Source organism: Brienomyrus brachyistius, chromosome 6 (assembly GCF_023856365.1).
Source record: "Brienomyrus brachyistius isolate T26 chromosome 6, BBRACH_0.4, whole genome shotgun sequence".
NCBI lineage: Eukaryota > Metazoa > Chordata > Actinopteri > Osteoglossiformes > Mormyridae > Brienomyrus > Brienomyrus brachyistius.
Window position 1 is genome coordinate 2,883,519 of NC_064538.1, and position 16,365 is coordinate 2,899,883.

At 45.0% G+C, this 16,365-nt stretch overlaps 1 protein-coding gene across 4 annotated transcripts in view; it reads left to right on the plus strand.

Moving 5' to 3' along the window:
* The window catches only part of megf6a (multiple EGF-like-domains 6a), an 80,028-nt gene that overhangs the window by 29,526 nt on the left and 34,137 nt on the right, over positions 1-16,365 (plus strand). For 2 of the 4 annotated variants that reach the window (XM_049017032.1, XM_049017033.1), the window contains one exon: positions 389-511. The exons of 1 other annotated variant lie outside the window; for it this stretch is intronic. In XM_049017032.1, the coding sequence (XP_048872989.1) occupies positions 389-511 (123 nt within the window). Of the gene's footprint in view, positions 1-388; positions 512-7,658; positions 8,118-16,365 lie in introns of those variants that run through there. One more of the 4 variants, XM_049017035.1, reaches the window with a different exon arrangement.

The following is a 16,365-nucleotide window of genomic DNA, read 5'->3' on the forward strand; positions in this document are numbered from 1 at the left end:
AAAATGGAACATAGGAGACATCAAGCCTGAATTTTACCTACTTTTGTAATGTTTATGTGTCTGTAAGAGCAGAAGTTCAGTCCAAATTCCTTCAGCGACACAAAGCCAAGGTCTAGGGGGTCCCTCGCAACAATGATCGATTGGTCCAGATTAAATTGAGCTTCCGTCCGGATGCTGTCGACTACCCCTGCGTTACAGCATGTCCTTGTCAGTGTAGGTTCTCATATTTCAGTATTCTATAATTTCTCTAAAGTTCACATCCATCCATCCAGAGGGTCTCCGCTGCTTCCTTGCCGCATCATTGGTCCTGTGGTGTGCAGCTGACCAGGTGACTGAGTGGTTCTTAAGCCCCCTCTCACTCCCCCCACCCCTCACCCCCCAAACACAGATGTTAATGAATGCGAGGAGGCCAGCGGTGGCTGCGAGGCCCAGTGTTGCAACACCATCGGCAGCTTCTACTGCAAGTGCCCCGCCGGTCAGCGACTGAAGGGAGATGGCAAGACCTGCCAAGGTACATCTCACGGCAGCCCGTTCTTTTGCCTCTATTACGCCCTGTTAGGATTAACGGTGGACAGAATTCCATCTGCCTGAAAAAGGAGCCACATCTCCAGCCGCTATCTGACAGTGCCAGCTGGCCGCTGCCCCTCAGCCATGTGCGTTTCAATAAAGCTTCCAAGCAGTGTGTTTTTTGCAGGCTTTCAGCGCACCAGGATCCATTCTCCTGCTCTGTCAGCACCTCCAGAATCGCTGGCCAGGCCTTGCAGCTCAGGCCAATAGCATCTGGACCACAGAACAAAGTATCTAGGGTAGTGTTTCCCAACCCAGTCCTCGGGGACCCGCAGACAGTCCACGTTTTTGCTCCCTCCCAGCTCCTGGTAGGGAGCAAAAATGTCAAATGTCAGGCAGGAATCTAGGAGGAGGCAACAATGTGGACCATCATGAGGGGTCCTGTGGACTGGGTTGAGAAACACTGACCTAGGGGGTGGATCTGTTTTAAGACACCCTTTTACTCACCCCTGTAGTCATATTGGCTCCAATCATGAGTAAAATGGCATTTGGTTTCCTTCATGTCCTCAAACGCAGGCATCAAGGCCGAAGGGCTTTTGGTTATTTTATGAAATTTACAGGCATGATTGGAGCAGAAACTCATCAGATGGAAATGAATAAAATTATGAAAAAGAGGTTGTGCATCAGTGTGTTCAAAATCAGAAGAAAGCATTCATTTGGTTTCGTTTAGTTTGTGTTTTTCTTTATGTTTGTTTTGTAGAATTTGGGGTTTCTGGAAACAGCAAGTGAAAGTGATGACTGGAATATTTCTTCTTCGTTCCAGAGATTAATTCCAGAGAATAACTAGAACACTGTAGTATTAGTACGGTGAACAAATCAGTCGTGGAGGGGCAGCGAAGGGGTGCTTCAGCTGTGCAAGGTTTCGTTTGCGTATCTCCAGGAGACTGAACTTGCAAAGCTTCCAGAACATGCCTGCTTTCTTACACCTGTATCCACCTCAGAAATGTTCTGAACGCTTTTTTACATCTGCACACTGCACAGAAGGTTACTGATTTATATAACAGTCTGTTTATTTCGAGGTCATTCCACCACTCCTGGGAAGACAAAGAAAGATATTTACTGTGTCTATACCTCATATATCCAACAAATGGGCAGAAACCGTACATTTGAGACTCTCCCAGATAAACTGCATGTTTATCCTCGTTTTGCAATAATGGACTAATGAGTAGCTTCTTCTTCTCAGTCAGTGGTGGGTATTGAGAAGAAAGAGCAGAATCATCTTCTTTGAGCCGTCATTAGTGTGGCCATGGGTGCCTTCAGTTCCGCCAGGGCCTTGTGTCGAATTCTCCAGTGGTCACGTGGCACTGGTCACCGCAATCATTATCGTTTGGCATGCAGCCCACACAACTTAAGCTCAGTGGCTTAATGGTATCTGCTAGCCTGCTGAATTTCTGTCTGGGTTTAACTAGGAAGGAGCCCTCTCATTAAAAGGCCTTGGCTCTAATCCACACCAGTACAGACTATGTAATTGGAGGACCCAAAAGCCAGGTAGCCCCAAGGCAGTTTTCAGAAAGCCTGTCAGTTAGGGAACACAGAGCCTGATCTGAAGCAAAAAGGACGTCTTTTAAGATTTGTCGGAAAGTTTGGTGTCTTTGGGAAGTTATGAATAACTCACTCTGTTTTCTCATCGGGGTATACGAACATCAGTAACTAATGTGCCTGATAGTGTGATATCAGTTTTTCCAAAAATCCCAAACCCCTTACGAATACAGAGGCTTGAAAGTGTTTTGATGTTACAAAAACTCTGCATCCTTGCCGGTTACTGGACCTAAAAGATCACAATAGAGGTGCAGTAATATAATCTTCACATAATCCATACATAATTCTACGACACAGCTGAGAGCACATCGCATTTTGTTCTGCGGAGCAATCCAGTGAGAATGAGTGATCGAAAAGTCCGTGGACCACATACGGCCAAAGCAAAACTGGGTGAACATTACTAGTACCTTCTCGCATAAAATGATTTTATTTGAACCTGAAGCTTTCAAAGAGAAAAGCAACGTACACATTCTGAAGAATGGAGCACTGCGGCTTTCGGTTTGCATGGCTGACTGCTCCATCTACGGGGCAGTGTATGTCTCTGCTGGCTAAGACCCACCGTACCGTTGATCGGAAACTCGCTGGTTTAAACACCGTGGGCCAACAGAGAGAGTTCAATGTTGGACCCTTGTGCAAAGCCCTTAAAGCCTATTTTTCCAGGGGATTGGCTGCAACACTTGGGATAAAAGTGTCTCTTAAATACATGTAAATGTCTATGTGCAGTGCATGTTCAGTGCCAATAAAATGCACTGTTAGAACTTTGTGTTAGAACTGTGACTTTGCATGTGCAGGAAACATTTTGTCCTTCTGCCGATTTCAACTATCTGGGAGAGAATGGGAATTCGTACACTCTGCCGTTCTGTCCGTATTGCTCATGTTCTGAGATATTTATATGTCCTGGTGCTGAACCTACTTGAAATGCAGAGGTTTGGAAAGCTGTAAGTCATTAAGGATTAAGAAGACTGAGAATGGTTTACATTACTTCTTGGCTTGCAATCTGGTGTTTTCTTTCAGTTCCTTTGACTGTACTGGTGCATGCAGAGTGGATGTCGAAAAAGGCACAGGAATGAGATAACTAGTTTTTCTGAGTATAGATGAGCTGTCTTAGGGGTCTGGCTACTTATCACAATTGTATGTTACGAACCATTTCTGTAGAAGACATTGATGAAAATGATAGCTTCTTGTGAGTTTGTTCTGAATTGTACTCTCATCAGCGGTTTGGGAATTCGGGGAGAGTAGTCCATCAGTGGGTTTGGGGCGGAGCTTCATAAATCAGGCTCATGAAAGAAGGCATCAGAAAGTGCAGAACCTGAAAGTGTTTTATTGTTTGTGGTTCACTGTAATTTCAGACCTGCTGGAACCGAGGCTCACTAGTAAATGCAGGAAACATTTCATCTTCATCTTATTGACGAGTCCCCAGTGCTGACATGGCCACAGAAAGCTGAAGTAAGAGAGGATTCTGGGAAACATCCAAGAACAATGATCCACACAGGTTTACTGAGATTAAGGTCGGCTTTTGCCCAGGCAATTAATGCCGTTTTATGGAAAGCAGAGGAGAGACTTTGATTGAGTTATGGTGACTGTGAATCTATAGCTCCACAATCGTCAATCAGCATTTAGATGCGATCATAAGCTGGGCATGTTACTGTGTGGGCGACATCTAACTTCAGACTGACTGTTTGAATTATTTTTTTATCTGTTTTCTGTTAACCATCCCAAATTCCCATATAAAACATCGATACTGGAAAACTTCGGGTCAGTGTGTGAGTCAGAGAGAACAGCATGGGAAAGTATGTGATTCGGTCGAGGCCATGGACTCGACCCACTGATTACCATCAGCTTCTGCGACGAGGTCTCTAGCTGTTAAAATTCATGCAGTTAAAAAGTTGCTTTGGATAAAATCAGTTTCTTTGCTTTGCGTTATCCAGTGGAATGTGTGCAGTTTTTGTTGCCGATTCAGAACTAAATGCTGAAGGGAGAATCTTGCATCTTAAGTTTTTTTTTGTTGTTATTGTTATGTCGCCTGCAGCTGAATACGTTGTTTTGTGCCGTACTTAGTGGAGGTCAGCAAGACATATAATTACAGCCGGAACTTACGTATGAAAACGCGATGCAGTGCGTAAATCCGTAAAGTACGTGCTGTGGTTCATTCATGGAAAATCACATGGCTGCGATTAGCAGAGCTATTTTGACAGCTCTTATCTTTTACAAGGGGTGGCAACACGGCTCAACGGAAAGCCGCTCACATCCAGCGTGTGGTTCTGATTGCGGCCCTGGCTCTGAGCATGCGGTGTTCGCATGCGCTGCTGCGTTTGCAGGGGCACCATATGGGTCCCCTGTTCCCCCCCACAGTCCAAAAACACATGCATTTCTGTGTGTTACTGTAATTGCCTGTAGTGTGTGCTCTGTGATTGACTGGCATCCCGTCCAGGGTGTGCCGTGTGTGACCCTGTAATTTACACTGCATATAACCTTAGTGGAAGCAAAACAAAAAGCAGGAAGACTCCTAATGTGCAAAACATTATTCATTTTTACTTAATAAATGGTGTACGATATCGTCCAGATTGCACAATGATAAGGAATTTCACATGTGTGAGAAAGGCTTGATATGAGTGAGCATGTGACACACGAGCAAAAAAGCAAGGACAGAATTTAGCGCTAGAAGCATGACACTGAATGGGTCCCATTATTGTTCATCAGCAAACGTTTTTTACTGAGACGATGCCTTGAAGGAAACTGACTACCGTGTTTCAAAATGTGTCTCAGGTGTCAAACACCGTAACTTGGAAGTACAACACTTTACCAGCAGCATATTATAGTAGCATTTCATGTCACCGAGAAGATACTTGTCTTCTTTGAAACTTACTCAGCAGATGCTTTTACCTGAACTGACATAGAATTGAGAAAGTGGGGGCAGTCAGTCTGTGGGGCCATTAGGGTTTAGTGCCTTGCACGAGGGACTTACGGTGACATCATTCTGCATCACAGGATTTGAACCAATAACCTTCCCATCATGGCCGCAGAGTCACACACTGGCCCTTGTCTTTTGATAGACCTCCTCAGCTATGGGTGGGACATAGACTGAGGTTGAGTTCTCTCTGCCTTGACAGTATAGCTGGTGTAGGAGCATTACTTAGGCCCTTCATGAAGACCATGCAACTCTATCACATATTTTATGGGCAGCTGGGAGGAACTGTACATCTGCAGATCTACACATGTGGATGTTTTATTCACTGAAATCAGAGAGCGAGCAGGTAAGGGTCTTGACTCTGCTCTGAAGCTAAGTGCTTTTTGCGCAAGTTCCCTGAGTTACATCTATAAAGTACCTAATTAAAATTGTAAGGTGGTTTGATTTAATTAAATACAGCTAATTGCTAAGTTGGGGGGTCATAAATACATTGAGCGGCCCTGGGGAGGTGTGTGCAGTCTAGCTACACTGTGACTGGTGGAAATTTGGTCATAAGGAGTGTCCAAGTAGACTGTACACATGCAGGCCAGATTTTGGGTCCAGTTGATGCAGTACGCATCCAAAGTGCACGTGCAAGGCATTGAAAGTGTGTTACTAGAAATGACTCAATGGAAAAAAAATCTTTTCATTTTGAGGTAAAGTTTCTCCAGTTTGCTGAACATCAGCAGTGGTAGTGAATTACTATATCCCTTCGAAGAACTGACCCCAATCAATTATATGATATACTATGTGGAATATCACTGCTGTACGCATGCGCCAACCGTGAACGTCTGCATACACAGACAATGCAACAACATGTATGCAAAAGTCTGCGCACATGACTGCGCAAGGACTGAAACAGTAGTTGGACATGTGGCGTATGAACTAGGCTTGGTTTGGAGGCCTTCCCCAGGTTTACCAATGTGAACCTGGTGTTAATCCCATGTTTGTTATCGTGGCTTAATTCTAGGCAAGCTGCAGCTAATAAACTCCATGGATTTCGGGAACTCCAAGCTGAATGGTAACAGAGGGTCCTGATTCTAATCGTCTTATTTCTACGTGTTGAAAATGTGCTCTGTAATAACACATGCAGTGTCACCAAGACAGCGCTCTCAGTTTCATCCAGATGATTTGCATGCCAGGGTTGATACTTGTTACCGCACTGTCTGCTGTAATTTTGGCAAAGCTTGTCGAGTCAAAGCAGACCTAGAAAGGCGGCCTGCGTGGCCGGTGGGCTCTTGGTGTCGTAACGACGGTAGTCAGGGCTCTTGGTGTCGTAACAATGGTAGTTGGGGGTCTTGTCACGTAGCCGGTGGCCGCCGATCTCCTGCCAGGCTTCGCTGTTAGTTTTTAGCCACTGTGTTTATCCCATCCCCTTATGCTGCTGCTATGTAATCTATTGTTTACATTCATGCACATCACATTGCGAGAGTAAACCATTGTGTCCAGCCCCCTTTTCTGCACGATCCTGCGTCTTGTACTTTATGTATCGTGAAAACCCTCCCACTTATCAATACTGTTGATGTCGCACAGGTGGATAGTTCAGGTCCAGACAGTAAACGTCCAGTCCAAGATTTTGTATCAGCCAACCAGTTGAGTACTCTGTAAGTGTGCCACTTGATACTCAGTTGGTTGGTTGAAACAAAATCTTGGTCTGGACTTTTACTCTCAGAACCGGAATCACCCAACTCTGCTCCACTATTTATTTATTTGACTTGACTTGGCTTTGGAAACAAAAGCAGCCACATGCAACAGTGCCATGGGCTTCCTGGTGGAATTTCAACGCACAAGTAACACTGAGCCATCTGACAAGTGACTTTTACTTTGATATGGCCTTTTGGGCTGTGGAAGAACTGTGCAGGACTGTGGTTTTAATAGGCGCTTCATTTCTATGTGTATGTTGTACCTGTTTTAGGATTGATTTTTTCATGTTGACTGCTAGAAATATCACTGTAGTACAGAGTGGCACGACAGTGAGGTCCACTGTCTGAGGAGGAAAAGCCAGACACTGCATTACTGCTCTGCTCCTCTGTGTCTGTGCGAGTGACTGAAGCAAACAGGGCAAACGAGAGAGTAACTGCTGATATCCCCCTCGCCCCCCCAAGCATAACCAGCCCAAAGTTCCCATCCACAGCTGCTGTGGGGGGGGGGGGGCTGTAAAATCTGTCCCCTTTCGCTCACAGCAGTCACTACCAAAGTATGCTTTCATTCCCAGACTCAGCATCAGAATTTTGGATTTATTGCGAAGTTTAATTCTCCCTCTGAAACACTGGGTTTGTTAACATCGGGCACGACACTCGCAATTTATGTCTGTTATGTAAAAAAAAATAAAATAAACATTTTCCTATATGATCTGGCCAGCTGTCAGCATGTAGCCGCTTCAGGACCTGACCAGGGTGTGAGGAACGTGCCGATTCTGTGGCGGCTGCTGTGCAGTGCAGTATTGCCCCATGGAGGCAGCTTAAAGTCCCTACTTGTAGCAGTGCAGCCCCTGCCCTGCTCAGCCTTACCTGGGGGGGGGGGGGGGGAGGATTGAGGGGAGGAGGGTGGGACTGAGCTCTGGTGGACGGGAGTGAGGAAGGCGGACTGTGCTGGAGGAGGTCTCTGGGATCGGCGAAGAGAGGCACAAAAACAGCCTGACATGTCTATGAAATCTGAGGGAGAGATAGGAAGCGCGTGAGAGAGGAAGAGGGGAAAAACGGCAGTGTTCTCTGATGGCTTCTCCTCATATCCAAATGATTCTCTGAAGCCAAATCAAACTCCTACAGGCAGGAACAGATGTATCTGAATTACCCCCTTTTTTTGGACAATGCATGACAGCTTAACGAATGTTGTTATTTTTAAGCGTATGTCGTATACGGTTTAGCATCTGTCTTCGGTTCATGCTGACCTCCAGGACGTAGGGCAATGGCGCTGCTCCGCTGGTCCCTTCTTCTGCTGTATCTCGGAGGTCGTTTTGACCCCAGTGAGGGGGCTGGCTACACGCGGCCCTGGTACCATCGCAGAAACTGCTTCCCCTGCTTTCATGGACATGCGGGATATAATCGCGGGTACCTGACTCCAGGTGAGTGCTTGAGTAGAATTAACCCATGTTGCCTATAGGTGTATTCCAAGAATGTGTATAAATACTGAATGAGTATTTAATATTCTGCGTGACCTATGCAGGATGACAGCAAATGTATCCTTTTTAGACCATCAGAGATATACTGATTAACTGGGATAATTCATTTTCTGTCTCATTTATATGTCTTAAAGTGACTTATTATTGTATAAATTATTATAGACTCATTAAATTCTGTTTCTTCAAATGTTTATGCAGAGGAGAGGAATGCATATAGTGAAATATCTGTGGACATCTCCCGTCCGGGGCAAAGTGTCGCTTTACTCCAGCAGCTGTATCTGATGCTAATGGATGTGTTTGATCATAATGGCTGTTTTAATGACCCCCACGGGGAACACGCCAGGCTGCATCTCTCGGTTTGTGCCTGTTCTGGCAGTGACTGTTCCTGTCCCTATGTGGGGCATGTGTGCAGCTCTCTAATGTTTTAAAAACAATCTGAAAGCACAAGAATGGTTTTTATTTGTTATAAACAGCCATCTGTTTCTCAGCTTGGTGGTTTGGAGTCTGGGATTGTTAATTATAGTAAAATGGGTGGTAATGGGAGATCTCCGCAAGGACAGGAACACAAACAGGTACACGCTTGTGTATGCGTGTGTGCTGTAGAGGATGGTATTGTCTCCATGACAGTGGAAACATTGTTTCCTGATGACGTCGACACTTCTGTTTGTTGGTTCCCCTGGGGTCTGATCGCTCCTGGTCCAGACGCACCCTCAGAAGGTCAGCAGACCCTCAGGCAGGATTCCTGTACGCCATAGCCTCATGACGAAGGTTACAGACACACGGAACCCATTCAGGGCTTCCTGGCCATTAAGCCACTTTTCTGCGCAGTTTAGGAAGCCTCAGAGCTGGAGCATGATCACGCTATCCTCTGAGGGGTGTGCTAATCGTGTCTTTTTCTGTCCTTTGCTGTTGGAATCCTTTCGTGGTGTCATATCATGAGAAAGCTGTTATATCAGTCTCCCGAAGCCAAGGAACCTGGGAAAGTGTGTTTTAAAAAACTTGAGACGCATGATTTGTTGTCCAGCCTCTGCAGCACTCAGATTTCCGTGAGAATTTCTTGAGGTTAGTCAGATCCGTACGAGCCGCACATTCCGATGAACTATTTGCCATTTTATCGTATCGTGCTTTTTCTTACAAGATGACTTTACCCAGTGGCTCGCACGTCTTACAGCCAGCGAGTTTACACTTCATTCATTTATGCAGGCGTCCAGTTTTACTGGAAGTTTTTCCAGGGATTTGTGGGTTAATTACTTGAAAAATGGCAACATTTGAGTCATTCGCACCATGATAGCGTTGTGGCCACATGTGACCTTAGCCTCATGGTTGCTACTTCTAGTCCCAGCAGAGGTCCTGCATTTGCAGCATCAAATAGCTCATATCACCTGAAGAGTATTAATGAAATATCCATCCATCTTCGAACGGCATATCCTGGACAGGGTCGCCGAGGGCCTGCAGCCTGGAGTCCATCCATGGCAGCACGTAAGGCCGACATACACCCTGGATGGGATGTTTCTCCACCATGAGCATATACCCCAATGCACTATGGGATAATTACAGACACCATTTTGACTAATTATATATGTTTGAGCTGTGGTAGGAAACTCGCACAGCTCAGGGAGAGCATGCAAACCCTAACCTATACTTATACATACAGACCAGAGGTGGGATTCGAACCCACAACCTCAGAGGTGTTAGGCGCCAGTGCCATTCTCTGTTGCCCTCTATGAAATATCATCCTGTGAAAAAGTTATGAATATTGGGGAGTTTTGGAATTTCCCCAGTGGCTGGGCCTTGTGTGTTTCTTACCGTAACAACGTCCGCTGTTTTACTATGCTGTGACTGCACACTGACGCCCCCGTGTGGCAACAAACACACAAACAGTGTGGGTCAGTACTTAGACTATGCATACAAGCCCCTCTCATTCTCGTTTTGCTTGGGATTTTCCTGTATTTAAAAGCGCTGCTGATAGACTGACTCCAAGGCGACGGCCATGTTGGTTCCTTTCAGAGAACGAGAGAACAAGAGGCAGAGCTAAAGAGAGAGAGAGTGAGATGGGGAGAGAGGGAGAGAAAGATTGATAGAGAGCACTTTCTGGCATCCTTCACAGGCTTTTGCACACCCGTTACCTTTCACCCTGTCTTGGAAATGTCTCCCTTTGCCTCGCTTCATAGTGAAAAATGGAAACTTTGCTTTAATTGCTTGCAGTGGGGTGTTCAGTGCCTGATTGATGGACGTCAGAGAAGCAGAAACCTTAAGCGTGTTATAAAACGACTGCAGCTTGACTGACGTGGGTGGTCAAGTGTGTTCAGCTATTTCCTGCGCTCTCACCTCCCTCAGCTCATTTTCTCCCTGCCTTTCTGGATTCAGTGCCGTAAACTCAGAGAGCACACTGGTAGAATTCAAAGTCATATCTGAACATATTGATTAGAGTGTTTGGTTCTATCTCAGCCTTTGAAACAGGGACGTGGCGGCCCAGACCAGGGAAAAGGCCAGCGTTGTTGTGTTGGGTTCCCAGAAAACCTTTCACAATACCAGGACAAGAGGCGTGGTCTCTATTGTTATTGCAAGGTCACCTTGTAGGCTGTGAAGGGGTCCATTACTGATCTAAGTGCTTCATGAGAATCTACACTACATGGAATAAAGCATTGGGACACCTGGCCATTACACCTACAGGAACCTTTACGACATTCCATTCTAAATCCATAGGCATCCATGCATTATTCCCCCCTTAGCACAACAGCTGCCACTCTTGTGGGAAGGATTTCCACAAAATTTTGGAGTGTGTCTGCGGCAATTTATGCCCCTACATCCAGAAGAGCATTTGTGAGGTCAGACACTGATGTTGGATGTGAAGGCCTGGTTTGCAATCTCCATCCTAACAGTGTTCGATGGGTTTGAGGTCAGGGCTCTTTGCGGGCCAGTCAAGTTTATCCACATGAAACTCACCCAACCGTGTCTTTATGGACCTTGCTTTGTGCACTGGGGAACCGTCACCCTGCATGGGACAGAAATAGGCCTTCACCGAATTCACCGAAGCTTCGCATTGTCTAAAATGTCTTGGTATTAAAAACCCTGACCTCAACCCCATCAAACACCTTTGGAATGAACTAGAAGGGAGCAAATGGAGCGATTTATCACATGCCTAACGATGCAGGGTGGAAATAACAAAATAAGCAGCTATAATAATTAGTGTCATGAAGTAGAACTGAAGTACTGACTCACATTGCATGTATAGTCTAAGTATTGACTCACACTGCATGTATAGTCTAAGTATTGACTCACATTGCATGTATAGTCTAAGTATTGACTCACATTGCATGTATAGTCTAAGTATTGACTCACATTGCATGTATAGTCTAAGTATTGACTCACATTGCATGTACATGACTTGGACAGGGCTCTGAAAGGACTAAGACTGACTGTGGGAGACCCAAGTCTGGACATGGGGATAAGGGAACGTGCAGCTTCCATACCGCTTACTGGAATGAGCACACTGCATGTAGGGAAGGAGCGATCCGGGGATATAGCAGGATTCTGGAACACAGCTGAGACATCTGGCTGTGCAGGTACCTCGGGGGACATTGGTGTGATGTACAAGATCCCAAGTGCCTTCTGTGTACATTATTACCCTCCACGGGAGCCATAAGTCAACCCAAACTACTTCCGTTTGGAGCGCCGATGCATTGGCGAGAGTGATTTTACAATCCGCATTATTTTTTATATTTCGAGGTTGGAAAGCTCTTTTATCTACAGCCACCTTGTGTATAATTTCACACTTCATGTGTTACACTCAATATATTTGCTAGTAATGTATGGGTTCTGAAAATGGACAGCCATTAAGTCTCAAGAGCTAGAGGTGGGAAACTAGGGGGAGGAGCAGGCCCTAATTGCAGAAGCTACCTCAGGTGAACTTCAGGAGGAGATCAAAGACACATGGGTTAGATTAAAGGAGCACTCACTGGTGGAGATGTACAGGTAGCATATTCTCAGTTATGGACGGGCTTCCGCGATGGGCTTTATCTATACTGCCTGCTAGGGAGGTGGAGAGGGGGATTGCTCTACTTTTTGATGTGCGATTGTTGTACTGCAGTGCAGAGTCTCTGCTGTCCTGGCACGAGTTCCTATCCCTTCACAAATACTCCCAAAGCTCCCAGCTGACTGAGACCTCCTTTGCCAGCTCACAGGCCAGGAGCACATGGGGCTGAAACAGATGACATATAAACTTAAATGAACTGAACATGGCCTATCGTCCCTTGGAGTGTCATGGAGAACAAATGCCTAATATTTCAGTTTTTATTTCTTGTCAAAATCCACATTTTTGGGCCAGTCGCAGTCCAGGTCTGGTCACAGTTGCCTTACGTCGCCCTGAGCATCTTTGCACATCCCCACTAACGCTGCTTCCGAGGAGGGATTTTACGCTGTCTAGACATCTCTTGTTTTCTATCAACTGCCGATTTAGAGGGTGCTCACAGTGGTGCCCAGTATACCCAAATGCGCTCCAGAGATCGAAATACCGCTCTGATTTCTGTGCCTCCCGTGAAATGCGCCGAAAACTGCTGACGCTCACACATGTAAGCAATTTGGGTTTAATAATTTATAGTTACCACCTTTAGCGATAATTTAGCTCCACTTACCCAGCCGAGAAAGTTCTGCACGTGTGAATTCCGCTCACTGCTGTGGGCAAGGTTTAAATCAGGTCCCATGCAAGTGGTTTCCACATTTTTGGACAGTATATTCATATAGCATGTATAGTAGCTGTAAAGGGTGCTTTGACACATTGGGCCTTGTTCCAAAGCACCATGCGTTGTTGTAAAACTATACCCTCAGCTTCACTGTCTACATCAATTAGCGTTCCTAAGTCAGAGGCAGGAAACTCATTAAAAATACGCTCTCTTAAGTTTCAGCGAGATACTGAAGAGCTGATTACAGTTGCAGGAGATGTCTCGCCCGGTCTTGCAGCCTGACACAGGTTTTACGTTATGGCGTATTTACAATTGCGGAGTGCGCGGTTTGCTGAGCTCAGTAAAAATCATCCTAAACGGAAGCGTGGAGGGATGCCGTCTCCTCTGAATTACTGGAACGCTCAGGTCTCAGAGGAACATTAACTCTTCTTTTATCCTTCTTGGAAGTGGGAACATTTACTTTGGCTTTAAGAATCAGTCAAGGATTGAAAACAAAAGGATTGCTAATGCAAACTATATGACGATGCCTCATGAATCCAGTTAAACCAGTGTCTTGCTCCAGCCCATACAATCATGTATCTTTTGATGCTTGAATCTGTATCCCTGCAAAATACCATGTTTAAGGAATGGTTCTGCAGCAGCTTCTCCAGTGGAGATGAGGAAACGCTATCCTGAAAGGAGCTCTTACATGCTTTCAGCATAATTCTGTACCATACAGCACAACGCTGCACTCCTCAGTGACTGAAGAGCATGCTGGTTAATTATGCTCATGATCTTAACAGGGACTGTCCTCGTGTTGTGTGTCGCATGTAAATGAATGAAAGGTAAGAGCAAAACCTTCTGACTCCCAAAGCCTGGCATTCACCTCCCTCGCTGTACGCCTGCATTGGTTCTTGCATTTCTGTCTGACGCTTTTATCCAAAGCAACTTGCAGTAGAGGGAAGGGTTGTGATTCACATGCACACACTAGGATTCGAACCCACAACTTTTGCATTGTTAACTTAATCTGTCACTCTTTGGACTCCATAAGAACATAAGAGAGTTACAAAGAAGAGGAGCCCATTCGGCCCATCTAGCTCGTTTGAGGAGAACTCAGCTAATAGCTTAAAGATGTTAAAATCTTAACTAGCTCTCATTTAAAGGAACCCAGGGTTTCAGCTTGCGTTACACTAACAGGGAGACTATTCCATACTCTAAGTACACGCTGTGTACAGAAGCACTTTCTCGAATTTTCTCCCGCTACTTTCCACCTATGACCATGAGTTACTGTATTCGGACTAATATTGAAGTAGCCATTTGGCTGAACAGCATCCAGACCTGTTAGAATCTTATATACCTGGGTCATGTCCCCACTTAGTCTCCTTTGCTTGACACTGAACAAATTCAGCTCAGCTAACCTCATCTCATAAGAAAGATGTTGAGCCAAAGCTGAAGTGCAACTTCACTTAACCCTCTAAGACAACTGAGTGCTTCTTTTGCACCCTTATCACATTTCTAAAGTCGTTGCCATTACAAAAGAAGCCAGTACTCCTCTCCCTCCTTTCTTGTCCCCAAACAGCAGAGCGCCATTGGAGTTGAGTTGTCCCTTAGCGATGCTCAAAGAAAATATCGTCCATATCCAGATCCAAGACCTTTGGTGGGGAACGGGGGGGCCAGTTTGATTAATGGCTTCTCCAAAATTCCTCTAATGAAATTCAGATGCTGCATTTTTTTGGCACTGAGTGTGAATGAATTACCTCTGTAGCGTTCTGTCAGAGCTTGATCCGGAATACATCAGTCCGGGCCAAACCGTTCTAATATGAAGTCCGGAAACATGACTGTCCTTTATCATTCAGTGTTGGTGTTCTGTTGCCTTTTTAAACCCTGGTTTCCATCCCTGGATGATACGCTGGAGCAGTTTGCAGCTGATATGTCCCTGAAGGGCAGTAGAGTCCCTCCTTTAACCTATATGCCACCTACTGTCCCAGTTGAGACATAATGGAGGGAAACTGATTTACTTCACTATTGCTAACTGAGTCTGGAGCATCGTAAGAGGCTTCAGTCATCACCAAAAACACTGGAGTCACTTGTCAAATGGTCTGACGTCCATGTCTTATGGTACCAGGCCGTAGCCATCTCCTACCTTCTGGGGAAGGCTACGTCACTCACACTTACCATGGGACATGTCCAGAGATGCGACTGCAAGGCAGTGAAAAGGAAGTAATTAGCTGAACATGCTGTCCCTGAAATGAAAAGCCCATGCATCTCTAAAACCTGAAGTCTGAATCATAAGCATATCAGTTACTGAAGTGGTTGAAGACGCAGCCCCGAGTTTGCTGGTGTAAATCCCAGGCCGTGCCCTTCCTGAATAAGGCACTTTACACAAGTCACTCCAGTAAATCACACAGTAGGGGAACTGGGTCCTGGGCCACTGAACATATCTGAACAGGGGGGGACCACTGGGGGGGCGGGCGCATAACGTCATGTCCACTTATCTGTTTACTTTTGAAAAACTCACATATAACCTTTTGCCTCTTGTTTTGTTTTTTTTTTGTTTCAAAATTGTGAAGCTTGTTCATGTCACGGTACATGTTGAGATTCACCTAATGCTGCCAATGTGTACAGTCTAAAAACAGCTGACTGTTAGATATCAAGCAGCAACTCACTCAGTAATCAATATCAGTATTTGTATCACCTAAAATCACATTTTTATTTAGACAAATGGATATAATCAGGATAATATTAATAGAGTCAGTTTGCATTTAATTATTTGTAGACTATTTTTCCGTGTTTGTCCATCACTGGATTCTAAACAATCTCAGACGTTACCTGAACATGGGGCTGGGCAGCTGCCCTGGATCCATGAAATGGGAAGCAAAATACCTAAAGATTTAATTTTATAAGAAAATGCAGAGGCCTGAAGTAACAGCAGTACAGCTAATGAGCCTCCAACACACATTGAGATTTTACATTTTTTCCCAGTGACATTCTTTAAACTTTAAAACAAACTTGGATTTTAAGTTGCTCAGTACATCTTGAACATAAAATTAACAGAAACAGTTTGTCTGATCTTTTTCTCCTCCGGTTGTTGTGATCTGACAGAAGGTTTTTGGTCTTTCTCACATGTTGTTTGCAAATCCTGACTAATCTGCCCTTATTTCTGTCTTGCTTTTTGATTTGACAACATTAAAGTGACTCAAGATTCAAAGTTTTATTGTCATGTGTACAAACTGCAGTGTACAAAGTAAAATGAAATTCTTCAATGCCGCAGACTAGAGACAATTAACAAAGAAAAAGTGTCTCTCCCGCCTTAAAATTAATTAGGTGCACATTTGATCCTGTTACATTACTTCTTGGTGTTGATTGATTCAAGCTACTTTATTCCAATCCGCAGTGAGACCTCCTGCCTTAATTTGAGCTGTGCTCTTGGCCTCACTCCAGCCTTCATATACACAGTGCATAAAAGCGGCATCATAAATGGCCATTAGGGACAAAACCCACAAGACACACGGTTTCCACTTGAAGGGACT